The 15,812-nt window shown below is 44.8% G+C and overlaps 5 protein-coding genes across 5 annotated transcripts; 3 read left to right on the forward strand and 2 right to left on the reverse strand. All coding sequences in view use genetic code 12, as the record gives it.

Moving 5' to 3' along the window:
- Positions 1–540: 540 nt before the first annotated feature.
- On the reverse strand, positions 541–3,333 carry ROT2 (glucan 1,3-alpha-glucosidase ROT2; the record flags this gene model as incomplete). The annotated part of the gene is made up of 1 exon (XM_025486609.1): positions 541–3,333. One exon carries the CDS (start codon positions 3,331–3,333, stop codon positions 541–543), a length of 2,793 nt encoding a protein of 930 aa, XP_025344159.1.
- A 1,393-nt stretch (positions 3,334–4,726) lies between these two features.
- On the forward strand, positions 4,727–6,763 carry BRE1 (E3 ubiquitin-protein ligase; the record flags this gene model as incomplete). Its single annotated transcript, XM_025486610.1, has 1 exon — positions 4,727–6,763. The coding sequence occupies one exon, from the start codon at positions 4,727–4,729 to the stop codon at positions 6,761–6,763; it is 2,037 nt and encodes a 678-aa protein (XP_025344160.1).
- A 957-nt stretch (positions 6,764–7,720) lies between these two features.
- On the forward strand, positions 7,721–9,619 carry BDF1 (chromatin-binding protein; the record flags this gene model as incomplete). Its single annotated transcript, XM_025486611.1, has 1 exon — positions 7,721–9,619. One exon carries the CDS (start codon positions 7,721–7,723, stop codon positions 9,617–9,619), a length of 1,899 nt encoding a protein of 632 aa, XP_025344161.1.
- A 456-nt stretch (positions 9,620–10,075) lies between these two features.
- Positions 10,076–11,113, forward strand: DUS4 (tRNA dihydrouridine synthase; the record flags this gene model as incomplete). The annotated part of the gene is made up of 1 exon (XM_025486612.1): positions 10,076–11,113. The coding sequence occupies one exon, from the start codon at positions 10,076–10,078 to the stop codon at positions 11,111–11,113; it is 1,038 nt and encodes a 345-aa protein (XP_025344162.1).
- A 21-nt stretch (positions 11,114–11,134) lies between these two features.
- Positions 11,135–15,261, reverse strand: SMC4 (condensin subunit; the record flags this gene model as incomplete). Its single annotated transcript, XM_025486613.1, has 2 exons — positions 11,135–12,621; positions 12,669–15,261. The coding sequence occupies 2 exons, from the start codon at positions 15,259–15,261 to the stop codon at positions 11,135–11,137; spliced, it is 4,080 nt and encodes a 1,359-aa protein (XP_025344163.1).
- Positions 15,262–15,812: the final 551 nt, after the last annotated feature.

Here is a 15,812-nt window from a genome sequence, read left to right on the forward strand (position 1 = left end):
TAAATCTGCTGCTGTTGTGCATCACCGTATGGGCAATATAAGGCTCTTGGTGGAGTCTACAGCGTTTAGACGTATGGCATTGGAAGTTTGGATCTTTAACGACCTGGTATATGAAACTTGGCGGCAGAATAGGTTTAAAGTGGACTGTCTGGCCAAGGTTGTACGTATGTCGTATGACGAAGCGTTTACATCAAAGGGGGACGGTTCTTTGTATCAGTTGAGAGCGGTAGAGAATGAAGGAGCAGTGGAGCTCGTGGAACGAGAAAATGAATCTTGTTTCGTATGTGAAGGTACCATCGACGCTGTCGATGGGTTGTTTATGTGCTCGTGTGAGCTGCATTTTCATCCACATTGCATTCTTCGGGCATTTCTTCGTGGTTCGGGTGATTTGATTCCTCGAGAGGGAAAGTGTCCTAAATGCATGGAGCACCATCTTTGGTCGAAGATTTCTCGTACAGTGTCACTTACACGAGCAGCAGCATCTGATCTGGCTTCGTTGAAGCCTTATAATCCCGATACTCAGTTGTCACAGCAGATGGATCACAACTCATCGTGAGCAGCAGCGGTCTGCAACTTGACAGACCAGTCCTTGTCGATTTGGATTTTGATACCGACAATCTCAATGTGCCCTTCGTGTTTCACAATGGAAGCCTTGAACTTCTTGCCGTTTTGAGAAACCTGGGCAGAAGAAACATCTCCAGCTCCCAAAATAGTAATCTTCTCAATAAAGATCCTTTCAAGGTCTTCAGTAAACTTGGCGTTTCCAACGAAGAGACTACCCTTGATGGTTCCATCGGTAGCTTCAAATGCAGCGACAGCGAAATCGCCGTCCTTGTATTTGAAGGACTCCTCGTCGTCAAGGTAAAACAAGCCCTGGGCATCACCCTTTTTATCCAACGCAACAACCAAATGGTATGGGTCGTTATGCATAAGCTTGGATGAACGACGGTATCTATCCTTTCTTGGGAGAATCGAACCGCCCTTAAGGTACATAGGAATATCACCAAGCTCAACACCTCTTTTGATGTAGCCTGGAGAAGATACCGAGACTGCTTTTGGATGTGGAACACCGCTGGTGTAGTCGTAGTAAATACCCGTGTCTGGAATATAAACCTGAACGTTACGAGTATTCTTCTCAGTAACAGGCTTAACCATCAAACCTGTGTTTCCAAGGAAGAATTGGTCATCAATACCATAAGCTTCTGTGTTCTCTGGGTTGGAGTAAAACAAAGGTCTGATGACTGGCGCACCATTAGTGCTTGATTCGTAGAATGCAGTGTAGAAGGCTGGAAGCAAGGCGTATCTCAACCTCAAGGCATCTCTCATGTAGCCCAGGAAAGGTTCACCTGCAACCCATGGCTCTCTTCTCTTGCTATCGTGATGAGCATGTGCACGGAAGAATGGGTACCACATACCTGTTTGATACCATCTTGTAAGCAATTCACTAGAAGGATCACCGAAGAAACCTCCAACGTCTGAGCCAGAAAATGGCATGTTAACCACGCTTGATGTCAACATCATGGGGATAGAAGTTTGAAGATATTCCCACTTGGCCATGTTATCACCTGTCCAAAAAGCAGCAGTTCTTTGAGAGCCAGCAAAGAACGATCTGGTCAAGATAAATGGACGTTGTCTGGTTTTGTCTTGGTATCTCTTGACAAGAGACTTGTAAGTGAGTTCGTGGAAGCTCTTTCCAACAAGATTATGCAAAGAACGGTGTTCCCAGCCACCGTAGTGAAGGTTATCTTTGTGAGCACTAGTTTCTGGGCCATCGAACACAGATGGTTCACTCATATCGTTCCAAATATGAATATTTTCAGCCTCTCCAAAAACCTTATTGTCTTTAGAATACTCATGAAGCTTATCCCAGTAAACTTGAGCGGATGGGTTGAGAGAGTCGATCCATAAGGATTCACCTGGCCAGCAGTGGCGCTTATACGTGGCATTGTTTGCATCTCTTTGGGTGATCTCTCTCCTGTCCACCTCGTCACTAACTTCGTAGCCAAGCTTGAAATGAGGATCAAGAAGAATGACCAAGTTACGACCAGTGTGGTCCAATTTGCGCAGCATACCAGCAGGATCTGGGAAAGCATCTGGATGCCAAGTGAAGTATTTTCTCTGGTCAGTGTAGTCCACATCAAGCCAAATAGTATCGTAAGGCATTCCATGTTCATCAAACTTGCTGCTGATATCCAAAACATCGTCCTCATCGTTATAGTTCCAGCGACATTGATGGTAGCCCAAAGCAAAGAGCTGGGGCAAAGCAACGTATCCTGTTAGACGACCAAGGTTCTGGTTGATAGAATCAGGTTTTTCGCCCACCAGAATCACCAAGTCCAACACGCCAGCCTCGGAAATCCAGTGCGTACTGACATCCTTTGGCTTGGAGTTCTTTTTCACGTCAACATACGTATCAGCACTGTTCATCCAAAGGACACCAACGGAAACTTCTGGCTTAGTAGCGACCATAATAGGAATAGAACCATACATTGGCATTCTCGAGTCCGAGTAGTACTCGAAAATATCCACATTGAAGAGTCGGTATGGCCATTGAGTGTCTGTAGTCTCCTTCAAACTCAACTTATCTGGGTGTTCTGGAATACCATAGACGTGTTGGAATTCATGGAAAACGATATCGCCAGCCACAGACTCTGGGCCTAATTTACGCGTATCTTCCTTTGCATCCTCAAACGAATCATGGAACATATCGAACGTCAGCTCCAACTCACTATGAGTATGAAGACCATTGGTCTTTTCCGTTCTGTAGTGTTCAAAGTTAAGAAGCTGTTTCGAATTAAACGAAATCTGTGCCTCACCCTTATAAAACACCGTCAAAATCACCAGATTAAGGTCAAGCACAGCCTTATACTGGCCATCAGTACCATACGTCAACGTAACCGATTCCTTAGTGATCTTAACCTTATCCTTCAACGAATCATACTTTCCAGTCTCTGGCGCATCAAAAATAGCCTGTGCCGTCTCGTCATACCTCTTCGTGTTCACCCCCTTAACATTGACGCCCAGTCTATCTTCATCAATCTTGAACCGTACATTATCACCCTTCAACAACGACAATTCAAATGGAAGCCACACCAATTCGTTCAGCTCAAGCTTCTTAAGAATCGTTCCCTCGATCTTCTGATCCTCCAAAACCTCAAGCGACTGTGGATCCACAAAGTACGGAACGTGTTGCCCCAGGGCCTCCACTTGACGCCTATAGTGTCTGTTTCTCGAACAGAACCCCAGCTGGTCACAGTTCTTGAACAAGTTATCTTTGGCAGCCCACGCCTGGAGCCAAAGACAGCTTAGTATAAGCAAATTGAACCCCTGCATGGTGGAATTGGGATTGGGTTTCTTGGGTGTCTGGAAAAGACTAGTAGTCTGTGGGTTAAGTAGTGCACTGGTCTCTCGCGATGTGTAGGTTTCAGGAACAGAACAGCCTACATTAAGAAAAAGCCAGACATGGGTGTCTTGGAGAAATGGGTGGCAGAAAACGGTGGTTTCTGGGATTTATGTGTTTTTCGTGAAACTGGCTGGAAATGGCCAGGTTTGGGTATTATGAGCCTTGCTGACTTAGCAAGTATACTGGTCAGTGGAAGGCTAGGCCAGAGATAAATACTTGGGTTTTGGCTTTTTTTGCTTTGGTTTGGGGTTTACTGGAAAGTAATGGCTTTGAAGGGGAAATGACGTTTTTGTCGTTTTTGGAGGCTCCAGGGAAGCTTATTTGGACCTGTGATGGACCACTCTTGCCCCTTAAATACCATGTGAGTCGTTTTCCTGGGAGTTCCAGCTGGGCAGTGGCCCAGCTTGTTTGTTGAAGGAAAATTACTAATAAAATTAGAGGGCTACTTCTATTCCTAGCTATGTTCGTTGTGTTTGATGAAAAATTCCGCTGCTGTCGTTGATCCACTGGACCAGCAACCCAAGGTTCCCCTATACCCTAAAGATGTCCAAAACTCATTTTCCAAGACCTTTACGGCCGTCTTTTGGCGTACAATGATCCAGCTCCATCCATTTCATCCATATACATCGTTCATTGCCCTGGTTCCACCCTCCATGTCCCATATTCCACCCCATTTACCCTACACTACATCATACTTCTTGACAAGAACTACCAAACATCCTACACTTCCAAACATGAACCACAAAACGACCTCCCCACGTCCTATTGCCATTCCTGAGTCCACAGATGACCATGTCCCTCCTACCACACCTCCCATACGTTCCTTATCTCCTCCACGAAACCCGTGAATTTCAAACACAGCCCAAACAATACAACTCTAAACTCCTAACCCTCCAAATACCCTATCCTTAATCTCCTTCCTTAAGCCTCCATTACACGGTTCCTCCCACAGAGTCCAGATTCTTCGCAGCCATTCTCAACACAGACAATACTGAACATTCCATGCAATTTCAGACCCACCAGAAACATACAACCGACTCAGCCGAGTCTAACTTCGCCAAAATTAACCACAAATATCAAAATTGGGAGCTGTTTCCTTCCAGAACCTTACCCTGGCTGGCTTCCATCCCATGCTTATACACCGGTCGTGTCCAGCTTCTTATACGCACTAGTCAAGGAGAAAAAAATAATATCAACTTCTACAACCACGGCTTCATCCCATCCAAACCCACTTTTCTCTTGCATCCCGACTTATACAAAAGGTAACGTCGTCTACTAATCTATTAATCTTTTCATTTCAGTGTGGTTTCTTTGCGTGTCGTCATGAGCTCGGAAGACAAGAAGAGACCCTTCAGTCTGGTCGAGTCCGATGTGTTTGCCAAATCCAAGAAACCGCTTCAGGAGCTAAGCGAGGATGGTCCGCTCACTCAGCAGGATGTTGTTTACTTCAAGAAAGAGGCTATTTGGCGTCAGATGCGCTTTTACAAGCTCCAAGCCGAACAGCTTCAACTAGAGCTTTCCAAGTATGAGAGGCGCTACCAGACTTTTGTAGCTGCTCATCAGCTATTGGAGACTTGGTTCTCTCAGATTCTCAAGTCTTGCGGTGCTGGCGAGGCTGAGGCGCTAGATTTGGCTGCTTCTGCTTCGGATATCCAGGAAGTCTTGGAAGCCAGAGCATCTAAACTCGCAGGTCTTCTTAAACCAGCTGTTTCGGATGCTGGAGAGCTACGCGATGTCGTGAAGCTTGAAGGTGACCTTGCTGCTGCTCAGGATACCAAGAAGGAGCTCCAAGAGAAGCTCTTTGAATTACAGAACGAACTAGCTGCTTTGCAGAAAGTGAAAGATAGAGGAGACCTGGCCACCTTACAACGTATCCAGAGCAACAGTCTTGCTAAGGTTGAAGAGGAAGAGCAGACATCTAATGGTAGCCACGACAAGAATGGTGCCTTGGCGAACGGTAAAGTTGAGGCCTCTGGCGATAGCGTCACCATTTCATCAGCAGATAAAGAAGATCTTGAAAGGCTACGCATCGAAGCAGAAGAGTTGAAAGCAGCAGTGGCTTCTTCCAAGGAAGCGCTAGATAAAATGTCTACAAGATTGTCTGGTGCTGAGACCACCACAGAAAGCTTAAAAGACCGTTTGAGCAATCTCTCCGAAGAAGATCTTTCCAAGTCTCCCAAATTTGTCGAACTTGTCGCTCAGAACAAGGCCCTTCAAGAATCCCTTTCCAATATTACCCAATCCCAGCAAGAACTTGTCGGTAAAGTCAAGCTTCTAGAAGAGAAGGATGGAAACTACTTTAAGGTGGTTAATAATGAACTAGAGGAGGAGAACTCGCGTCTTAAGGAGACTTTATCGAGAAGCGAGAATGATCTTGCTCGTATTAGAGCCATCAGAGACGAGTTATTGGCCAAACAAACCATCGCCAACTCCGAAATGGATAATAAGAAGACCAATGCTGAGGTGAATGAATTGAATAGAGTCCTCAACGAGAGACTTTCCAAGCTAGAGAAGACAAGACAAGATGAATACAAAGGAGAGGAAGACGCCAACCTTCAAAGTCTCGAGAAAGACGAGCTTGTCAAGCGGTTGCAAATTTTGAGTACCGAGGTTAAAGAAATCGAGGTTGCGTTCCAACAAACTAGAAGTCTTACTTTGGATAAGATGAAGGAGACTGTTGATAATGAAGGTCTTGTTAAGAAGCTTACCATTGAAAAGAACAAGGCCGACCAAAAGTATTTCGCCAGTATGAGAGTGAAGGATTCACTTTCTGCGGAGAATAAGGTGCTCAAGTCCCAGATTGCCAAATCCCAAGAGATGGTGGTTAAGCTTAATGAGATAGAAAAGACTTACGTGAGCAAGATTGAGATCTTATCCAAGTCTGTCAATGACTACAAGGTGATCAAAGAAATGTCTACGCTGGAGAACACCAACCTCCAAAAGAACCTCAAAATGCTCAGCAAGACGAGAGACTCGATCATGAAGGAGCTTACGGATGCAAAGCAGGATATTGCCCAGCTCAAGAAGCAGAATGGAGACTTGTCAAGCGAGATTAGCAGCAAGACCGTGGCATTCAGCAAGCTAGACGCCAAGCTTCGTGCCACAGAAAGCTTGCTCCAGAAGTACAAGCAGAACAACACCTCGTCGATTCTTGAAGAAGACGAGAAACAGCTAGAGGCATTGAGGTCCATTACCAAGTGTTCTGTTTGTCTGAAAAATTGGAAAAATACCGCCATCACCGCCTGTGGGCATGTATTCTGTGACGGCTGTGTTCAAGAGAGGCTTGCTGCTCGTCTACGGAGGTGCCCCACATGTAACAAGGGCTTCTCATCCAACGACTTGCTTTCCATCCACCTTTAGACCCTTTTTACTTGTTGGATTCGTGAATATTTCGGCATGTATGGTGCAGGTTACCCGGGTAATGTTTGAAAAGGGAAAGAGGCTGTTGGTGACACCACCTTCGGCCTATCGGGTGACGAAGAATTCAGGCAACCTTTATGAAACTGATGCTTTCGATACTCTTGCTCCCTTTTTTTACGGGTTTAATGGGGATAGGTTTAGACGTGCAGGTACCGAAATTCCTTGAAAAGCAACCCATGGTTTTTTTTTTAAAGTATCCCCTTTATACGAGTTGGATGAGGGAGGATGAGGAAAAAAGAGAAAAAAAAAAAAAGTGAGGTGTCACGTGATAACAAAGTGCACCTTCTCAAGTTTCATTCGGTGGCAACCGGGCCAGCTAAAAATCCCCCTGGCAAAGCGTGACCCTCTCTTAGAGATCTGCAAAAAACTAGGAATAAGTTTTTGGAAACTGGAAAACCCTCCATAGGTGGTGCTCTTTCGAGCAGCCAAAGGCAATTTCTGGAACCACCTCCTATGTGGTGAATTGGGGATGTCTCAAAAAAGATTCGCCAGGTTTTTTTTTTTTTTTTGTGCTTTCGTCCAGCATTCGTGCAGGAATGTGCGTGTGAATACCAAAAACCAGTGAGAAGCGCACAGCTGTCTATTGTCGCGCCAGCAAAAAGCGGGAGATATATAAATAAACGTGATTTCCCAGCAGGTCGCAAGGGCCAAAAATCCGCATTTTTTTGAAAAGTTTTTTTTTTCTCGCTCCTGAACACAGTCGAAGCTCTGCATTCAACCCTACTTTCGCGTTCTGTGATTGGCCAGTTTGCAAGAATCCCATTTTTGTGGTTTTCCCTTTTTTTCCCCCTTTCCTTTTTTTTTTTTTATTTTAATTTCCCGCACCTTTACCTCCCCCACTTGTTATCACCACGTGACTTTGGGTATTGAAAAAGGTAAAGAGATTTCCCCATTATAATGTCAGATCCAATCAGCACAGAACAACCGGCAGTGGATTCGGTGGATGCTACAACGACGCCGGCTCCACAGCTGAGTGCTCCTGAAACCACCACGCCGGTCCAGACTCCTTCTGCTGACGTTTTCGAGAAAGAGGAGGCTTCGCATGCCGCATCATCCAATCTTGAGGAAACCCCAGCACCTGAAAAGCCCTTATCCCCTCCCAACCCGTCGCCATCTCCTGAAAAGCACAAGTTGGAAGAGGATGGCCAGGATGAAGCTTCCAAGAAGGCAAAGACGGAAGAGCAGCCTAAAGAGACTGCCAGTTTCCAGGCTGACACCTCCAAGATGGAGCCAGCACCAAAACCTCCTCCAGAACCAGATATGACCAAACTTCCAGCTAATCCTATTCCTAAGCATCAGAACAAATTCGCACATAACACCATCAAGGCCATCAAACGTTTGAAAGATGCCGGTCCGTTTGTTCACCCTGTGGATATCATTAAATTGAATATCCCATTCTACTATAACTTCATCAAGAGACCAATGGATCTTTCAACGATTGAACGGAAGCTCTCGGTAAATGCATACGATGATCCTCAGCAGATTGTGGATGACTTTAATCTCATGGTTGACAACTGTATTAAGTTTAATGGAGAATCCTCGGGTATTTCCAGAATGGCCAAGAACATCCAGGCTCAGTTTGAAAAACACATGCTTAATATCCCTCCAAAGGTTCTTGCCGCGAATGGTCACTCCAATAATTCCGGTGCCGCTTCCAGAAGGCGCAACGTTATTGTGAGCGATGATCCTAAAACCGAGTCGGTTGCTGCTCACAGACCAAAGAGAACTATCCACCCTCCAAAGTCAAAGGAATTGCCATACGATGTGAGACCCAGAAAGAAGAAGTATGCTGCTGAATTGCGTTTCAGTAACCAGGTGGTTAAGGAAATGACATCCAAGAAGCTTTATAACATCAACTTTCCTTTCTTGCAGCCAGTTGACCCGGTTGCTTTGAACATCCCTAACTACTTTGAGGTTGTTAAGACCCCAATGGATCTCGGCACGATTCAGTCTAATCTTGCAAACAACAAGTATGAGAACGCTGATGACGTTGAAAGGGATGTGAGGTTGGTGTTTTCCAACTGCTACTTGTTCAACCCAGAAGGCACTGATGTGAATGCTATGGGACGTCGTCTTGAAAGCTTTTTCAACAAGAAGTGGGCTGCCAAGCCTGTGCCAGCACCATCTCCAGCACAATCTGATGGAGAATACGATAGTGATGAGTATGAAGATGACGATGGTGAAGTGACTGAAGCTATGTTGTCCAATATCCCAGCTATTGCTTTCTTGGAGAACCAGTTGAAGAGAATGACGCAAGAACTTGATGAATTGAAGAGAACTGAATATGAAAAGTTGAAGTCTTCTCGTAAAAAGAAGAAGAAGACCAAGAGAACTAAGAAGGCTAGGTCCAACTCTATTGCCGAGGGCCGCCATGATGATCAGCCAGTGGTGACCTACGAAATGAAGAAACAAGTCAGCGAGGTCGTTCCAACGTTGAACGACAAGAAGTTGCAAGCATTAATTAAGATCATCAAGGATGATGTGGTTATCAGTGATGAAGAGGAAGTTGAACTTGATATGGACCAGCTTGAGGACCGTACGGTCTTGAAGCTTTACGATTTCTTGTTTGGCAAAAAGGCTGCCTCCAATGCCATGACCAAGTCCAAGAAGTCCACTTATTCCTCCGGTAACATTGATCAGCTTGAGCAATTGAAATCACAACTCCAGTTGTTTGATGACGCTGAAAGATCAAACGGAGGTTCCCGCTTACCACCCTCCACGTTCGACCTCAATAGTATTCCTGCCCAGGAGTCTTCTGACGACGATGCGTCTTCAGAGTCTTCTGAGGAGGAGTAAAACGGGGAGGTTGGCACGAATCTTGTATTATAGAAAAATATGTACTATATAGCTTTTCAATGAGGTTAACGGCGATATGATAGATATGAATGAGTAGCCAAATGAACTAAAATATGAGTGGATCCAGTTTCTATTTAATTAATGGTAGTATCCTAAGAAATGAAGACTGGCTTGGTACTGGTATATGGGTGTGTACTGCATACACTAAGAAGTGGGTGTCTGAAAAGGATGTGGTACCCTGCTGCCAAAAGCTCTTCAAGGACCCCTCACAGTCTATTCTGGGCCCTTAGCTTCAGGAGACCGAGTGTACCGTCTTTCAGCACCCCTCTTATGTCGTTTAAAGGTATATTTGTGGGATCAAATTTTGCAACCATATCACGTGCATGGTCACGTTCTTGTCATCAAAAAGTTCCTACTACTTTTCAGTAGCCCATCGAAGAACCCAAAAGCAGATTCATGACAAACGCTGAAGCAAGTTCACATAAGCTAACGCCGAGGGATCCAAAGAATAACCCGCTCCGGATCTTACAAACCATCAAAAAAACTCATGGCCGTCCAGCTCACATCGTAGGACCCATGGTCCGTTATTCCAAGCTTCCCTTCAGAGAACTCGTCAGGCACTATGATGCTGATATCGTTTATACGCCGATGATTTTGGCTAGGGAGTTTGTCCGAAACGATATTGCAAGAATCAGCGATTATTCCACAAACCCAAATGATGGACCTGTTATTGTTCAAGTTGGCTGCAACAACGTCAAAGACCTTCTCAAGTTTGTGGAGATGATGCATCCATATGTCGATGGTATCGGTCTAAATTGTGGGTGTCCAATCAGAGAGCAAGTTCGTGAAGGTATTGGTGCCGCTTTGATGTCAGAACCTGATCTTGTAGCAGATATGGTCAAGGCAGTCAAGGATAAGTATGGCGATACCGTTTGCATCGAGACCAAGATCAGAATCCACAGTGATTTGGAAGAAACAGTTAAATTTGTGAAGAAGGTTGAAAACGCTGGCGTGGACTTCATCACAGTTCATGGAAGAACCAAATCGACCCGTTCTTCTCAACCAGCCAACTTGGATGCCATTAAGCTTGTCAAGGAAACCGTTAATGTTCCTGTAGTTGCCAACGGTGACTGTTTCACCCACGACGACTTTGAAAGAATTGCGAAATATACTGGCGTTGATGGAGTGATGGCTGTTCGTGGAGCCTTAGCTAATCCTGCCATTTTCGCCAAACATAAAACAGCACCGTGGTCAGCAGTGGAGATCTTCTTTGATCTAGCACTCAGCTACGGCTTGCCATACCGCATAACTCAGCATCATCTTTCTGAAATGTTCAGCGCCATGATCCCAAGGCTGTACGTGAAGGAAATGAATGAAATCCCCAACCTTATAGACTTAATTGACTGGTTGGACCAACACTTTATCCTCAAAAGAAGAGACGAGGAAGGGTTTGGTACTGAAACCAGTCCACAGTGGAGAACCCCCATAGCATAGCATTAGATAGCATATTCATCATTATAAAGTTTTCACCGCTTTTTCATTCAAGAAGTCCTTGTTCTGAAGGGAGATACTTCTTGTACGGTTATCAACCTTGTAGATACCCACAAGCTGTTGTGCCAACTCGAACATATTGTTACGCAACGAGATAACAATAAACTGAGCGTTCTTGGTTCTGTCCTTGATGTAGTTGGCAACGATGGAGACGTTTCTGAAATCCAAAGCAGCATCAATCTCGTCCATGACGTATAACGGTGTAGGCTTGTATTTGTGCAAAGCAAACACAAGAGCAAGAGAACTCAAAGTCTTTTCACCACCAGAAAGGTTAGAAATGTTTCTCCACGATTTTTTAGGTGGCATGACACTGAACATGATACCTTCCGAGAAGGGGTCCAAACTGTCAACCAAATCAAGCTCAGCATTACCGCCCATGGTGATCATCTGGTACATTTCCTTTAAGGACAATGAGATGGTGTTGAATCCTTCCATGAACTCGTCAAGACGCTTTCTCTTGAGCTCCTCGCAGTAGCTCTTTACTCCATCACGTTGTTCAACCGTTTCGTTCAAATCAGCACGACGAATCTCAAGCTCCTTCTTCTTCTCACCGTATTCCTTGAGCACCTCAATATCAACCTTCACATCATTCATATACTGTTCGAGCGTCTCAATTTCCTCTTCGACATTGGCAATGTTCACGTCTTCGATGGCATCCTCAGTAAGCTGTTCAATGTCAGAACTTTCGTATTTAGTTCTCTCATCTTCTGGCATCCAATCAATATATGGACCACAATCACGAACAATAAGGTTCTGGATCTCCCGCTTGGCCACTTCAACAGCAGACTGGCATTTGCGGACGATTCCGTTGAGTTTTTCAAGCTTGTTCTCGAGCTCAATCTCCACCGATTTGAATTCATTAATCTTAGCATTAAGATCCTCAACCTCTTCGGCGACCTTCTCAAGCTCAGACTCGTGCTCCGTACGTTCATTCATAAGGGATGCAATTTCGTCATCAATCTCTCTTATAGCTTTCAAACTGACGGAGAGGTCCTCCTTGATTTTTTCAACCTCAACGTGTGCTGATTCAAGCTCTTTCTCGCTTTCCTCAACAATCTTCGTATGTCTCTTGGTATCATGCTCTAACTTTCGAAGCGCCATTGCATTCTGTGAGCTTTTGGCTTCATTCAATTCGATCTTTTCCTTCAAAGAACCAACCTTAGAATCTTGAATCTTCAATTCGACACCACCGACATCCATAATTTTGGTCTGAAGGGCCGATATTCTCGTTTCGGTTTCCACCATCAGCTGTTGTAGCTTTTCATTCTCGGCGGTTAAAGACTCAAGGCTTTTCGTCTTCTCCTTGATGGGTCCTTCCAATTCTGAGGATCCGTCTTCATTTTCCTTTTGCGCAAGAAGCTTTTTGCAGTTTGCCAGAACCTCCTTCTTTTCCGAGATCAAAGCTTGGATATCAAGCTGGACGCGTTTGATGGAAAACTCAGTCTCTGGAGCTAAATCCTTAAGCTTTGAAGATTGCTCTCCATCTCCTCACATTCACGTTGGAGCTCAGTGACATCTTCTTCCATGGAAGCTAACTCGGACCTCATCTTTTCTAGATCCTCCTCAGAGTATTCTGTATCTTTCATCTTTGAGTTCGAAGTTAACTTCATAGCACCTCTGGCGAAATGTGATCCACCACCAGACATGGCACCAGAAGTATCGACAACTTTACCATCAAGTGTCACCACTTTATACCTCTTTGCGCCATAAGCAACGCTCTTAGCTTCTTGAAGGTTGTTGGCGACCAAAGTGTTATAAAGCTTGCTGTAAAATGCTGGCAAGAAACGCTTATCTTTTGGAATGATCAAATCAAAAAGTCTCTTCACGCTCATGGGGTTTCCAGGAGTTTGGATAGGACCGAGGTCAAAGTTTCGAAGCTTATTAAGACAGATGAAATTAGCATATCCGAGCTTGTTCTTCCTGAGGTAATCAATACAGGCTTGGGCTGTTTCGACGGTATCAACAACCATAGAGTCCAAACCTGGGCATGCAGTAGAGATGGCAACATCATACTTGTCGTCAATCTGACCCAAGTCACCGAGACGACCAAAGAAACCTGAAATTCTACCCGACTTTGCAAGCTTCGTCAAGCTAACTAAGACCTTGTTCTTGTTTTGGGTATTGGAAACCGCATTAATAGCGTCTTGCGTTTGCTGACGGGCAGAATTAAGTCTATGCTTCTTCTTTTCAAGCAGCTTTCTCGAGTTTTCACATTGCTCCTCACCCAAGAGTATTTGCTCCTTGATGTGGCCAAGCTTCTTTTCTAATGAGTCTAGTTCGGCTTCCTTCTCTTTACCCTCTTTCTTTATTTCCTGGAGCCTCAGGGAAGCCTGCTGAAGCTGACGGTCTGTTCTTTTGGATTGTTCCTCAAGCATTTCAAGCTCCGACTTGATAAGTTGAATAGCACTCTCTTTTTCTTTCACTTTATCATTGACCGGAAGAAGTTGGGCTTCGAGCTCCTGAATTTCTTTCGAAAAATGAGATGTCTTATCAGCAAGCTTTTCACGAAGCTGAAAAAGCTTTGCGCTCTCCTTCTCCAAAGATTCTTTCAAGGAACTCAAATCCTGAGCAGCTTGGTCTTCAGTCTCTCGGAGAGTCTTCAATTGGTGAGAAGAAGAGGACAAAGTTCTTTCAGAAGTTTGCTTTGTCTTTTCAATTTTCTTTGCCTTGGTCTCTAAGTTCTTAACTCTCTCCTCGAGGGCCACATTCTTATTATTGCACGTCTTATGCTTCTTATTGGCCAGGGTAAGTTTCTCGTTAACCTTTGATATCAGCTTCTGGAGAGTTTGCTTCTTTTTGTGGGCTTCGTCAACCTCAATATTGAGCTCCATGTTCTTGTTCTTCTCTTCGCTAAGCTGCTCGGCCACTTCATTGGCTGTCTTCTCGTACTTCGAAAGCGACAGCAGATTCTCATGTATGGTTACCTGAAACTTGACCGACTTCTTATTGGTGAGCTGCTTCTCTTTTTCTAGAAAGAGCAACGCGTCATTCTTCTTTTCCTCAAGAATATTCGTATCGTTCTCAACCAACTCAAATCTATGCTCTTTCTCTAGGCAAACTTCATTAAGCTCATCCATCTTGCCTAGATTCTCGTCTATCAATGACTTATACTTGCTGGTACCAATAATATCTTCTAGGTACTCCAACAAACCGTCATCGTTCTCCTTCTCGGCCTTGGCCTTCATCTGCGAGATGGATTCCACTTCACCCTGCAATATCAAGAAACGTTTATGATCTAGATCAATTCCCTGGTCACGCAAGTACTGTGTAACATCTGTGTAATTGCTGGATCTGCCATTAAGGTAGTACTGAGAGGTATTGCCTCTTGTAGCTTTTCTGCTGATAACGATTTCGGAGCCAGAAACGTCAGAAGCGGCTAGCGGATCAACGGGGTCATCTATAACATGGCAAAAATGGATATCAACCTGACAAAAATCAAGTTTCTGGCCAGACTCCGAAGAATGAATCAACTCAGAAAGCTTACCCTGTCTCATTTTCAGGGCACGGAAACCGAAAACGAAAAGCATCGAATCGATAACATTAGACTTTCCCGAACCGTTGGGCCCCACCACAGCGGAAAAAGATGCATTAAAAGGCCCAATCTCCTGAACGCCAGCGTAGGATTTAAAGTTGGTGAGTATAAGCTTGCGGATCACCAACCTGGGCTTGATCTCGTCCTTCTGTTTGACAGCCTTCTTCAACTCCAAGGCAGGTTTCGTAGTGGATTCCCGTGAAGACGGCGGGTGCAGTGGAAGCGGCGCCACCGGTTCCTTCTCCCTCTGGTTCTCCTCAGGCAAGATCTTCAGGTCCTCAAGTTCAGCCAAAGTGACATTTTCATCCTCCTCTTCCACCTTAGTATTATCTTCCTCGCCCCCGTTGGCATCCACAAACGTTGAATTATTCAAATCTTCATCTCCATCTCCATCTCCATCTTCCTCATCCATGGATTCATCAGACTGGACGTGATCTGACGCTTCCTGCTTCATAGTCGAATTGTCATAATCTGAATTATTTATAAACGTCTCGTCCGGCTGGTCCAGCTGTTGTGGTTCTTCCTGAACAGGCCCATCACGTGGCTTGTGTGCTTTCATGGATGGGTGGTTATTTTTTCTATGGCAAGACGTGGATGTGGTTTGTTTATGTATGTTGATCCACCGCGCTGCGCAGAGGCATTTGGTGAGCGTGTTGGAGAGGAAGTGGTGGGTGGTGGAGGCGAGAGGGAAAGTTGTTTTGGGGAAGAAGAAGGGGTGTTTTGGTTTTAGTGGATGTGTTAGTTGACGTTTTTTTGGTTTTTGAGCGGTTTCAAGCTTTGGTGGTGGAAATGGCGGTGGGTTGTGGAGGGATAGTACTAAGCTGTAATGGCTGCAAACGGCGCACCATAGTTAAGACGTAAGGTGGTAGGGTTGACGGGGATACACGGTGGGATTCATGGGAAGTGGATGATATGGTTGAAGTTGACTTATGCTTTACTAGTGGTTTTGATTATGGTGGAAAATTGGTGGTTTGGTTGTTTCTTATGTGTATAGCTAGTGCAATGCTCTCTATACCTAATGGATTGGAACCTCCCATAAGCATATAATGAATTTCTTCATATTTGATTCCTCGTCACTATTCCTACTGCCTTTTCAAGTCACCTCAACTT

Source organism: Candidozyma haemuli, assembly GCF_002926055.2.
Source record: "Candidozyma haemuli strain B11899 chromosome Unknown D_2014730914, whole genome shotgun sequence".
Taxonomy (NCBI): domain Eukaryota; kingdom Fungi; phylum Ascomycota; class Pichiomycetes; order Serinales; family Metschnikowiaceae; genus Candidozyma; species Candidozyma haemuli.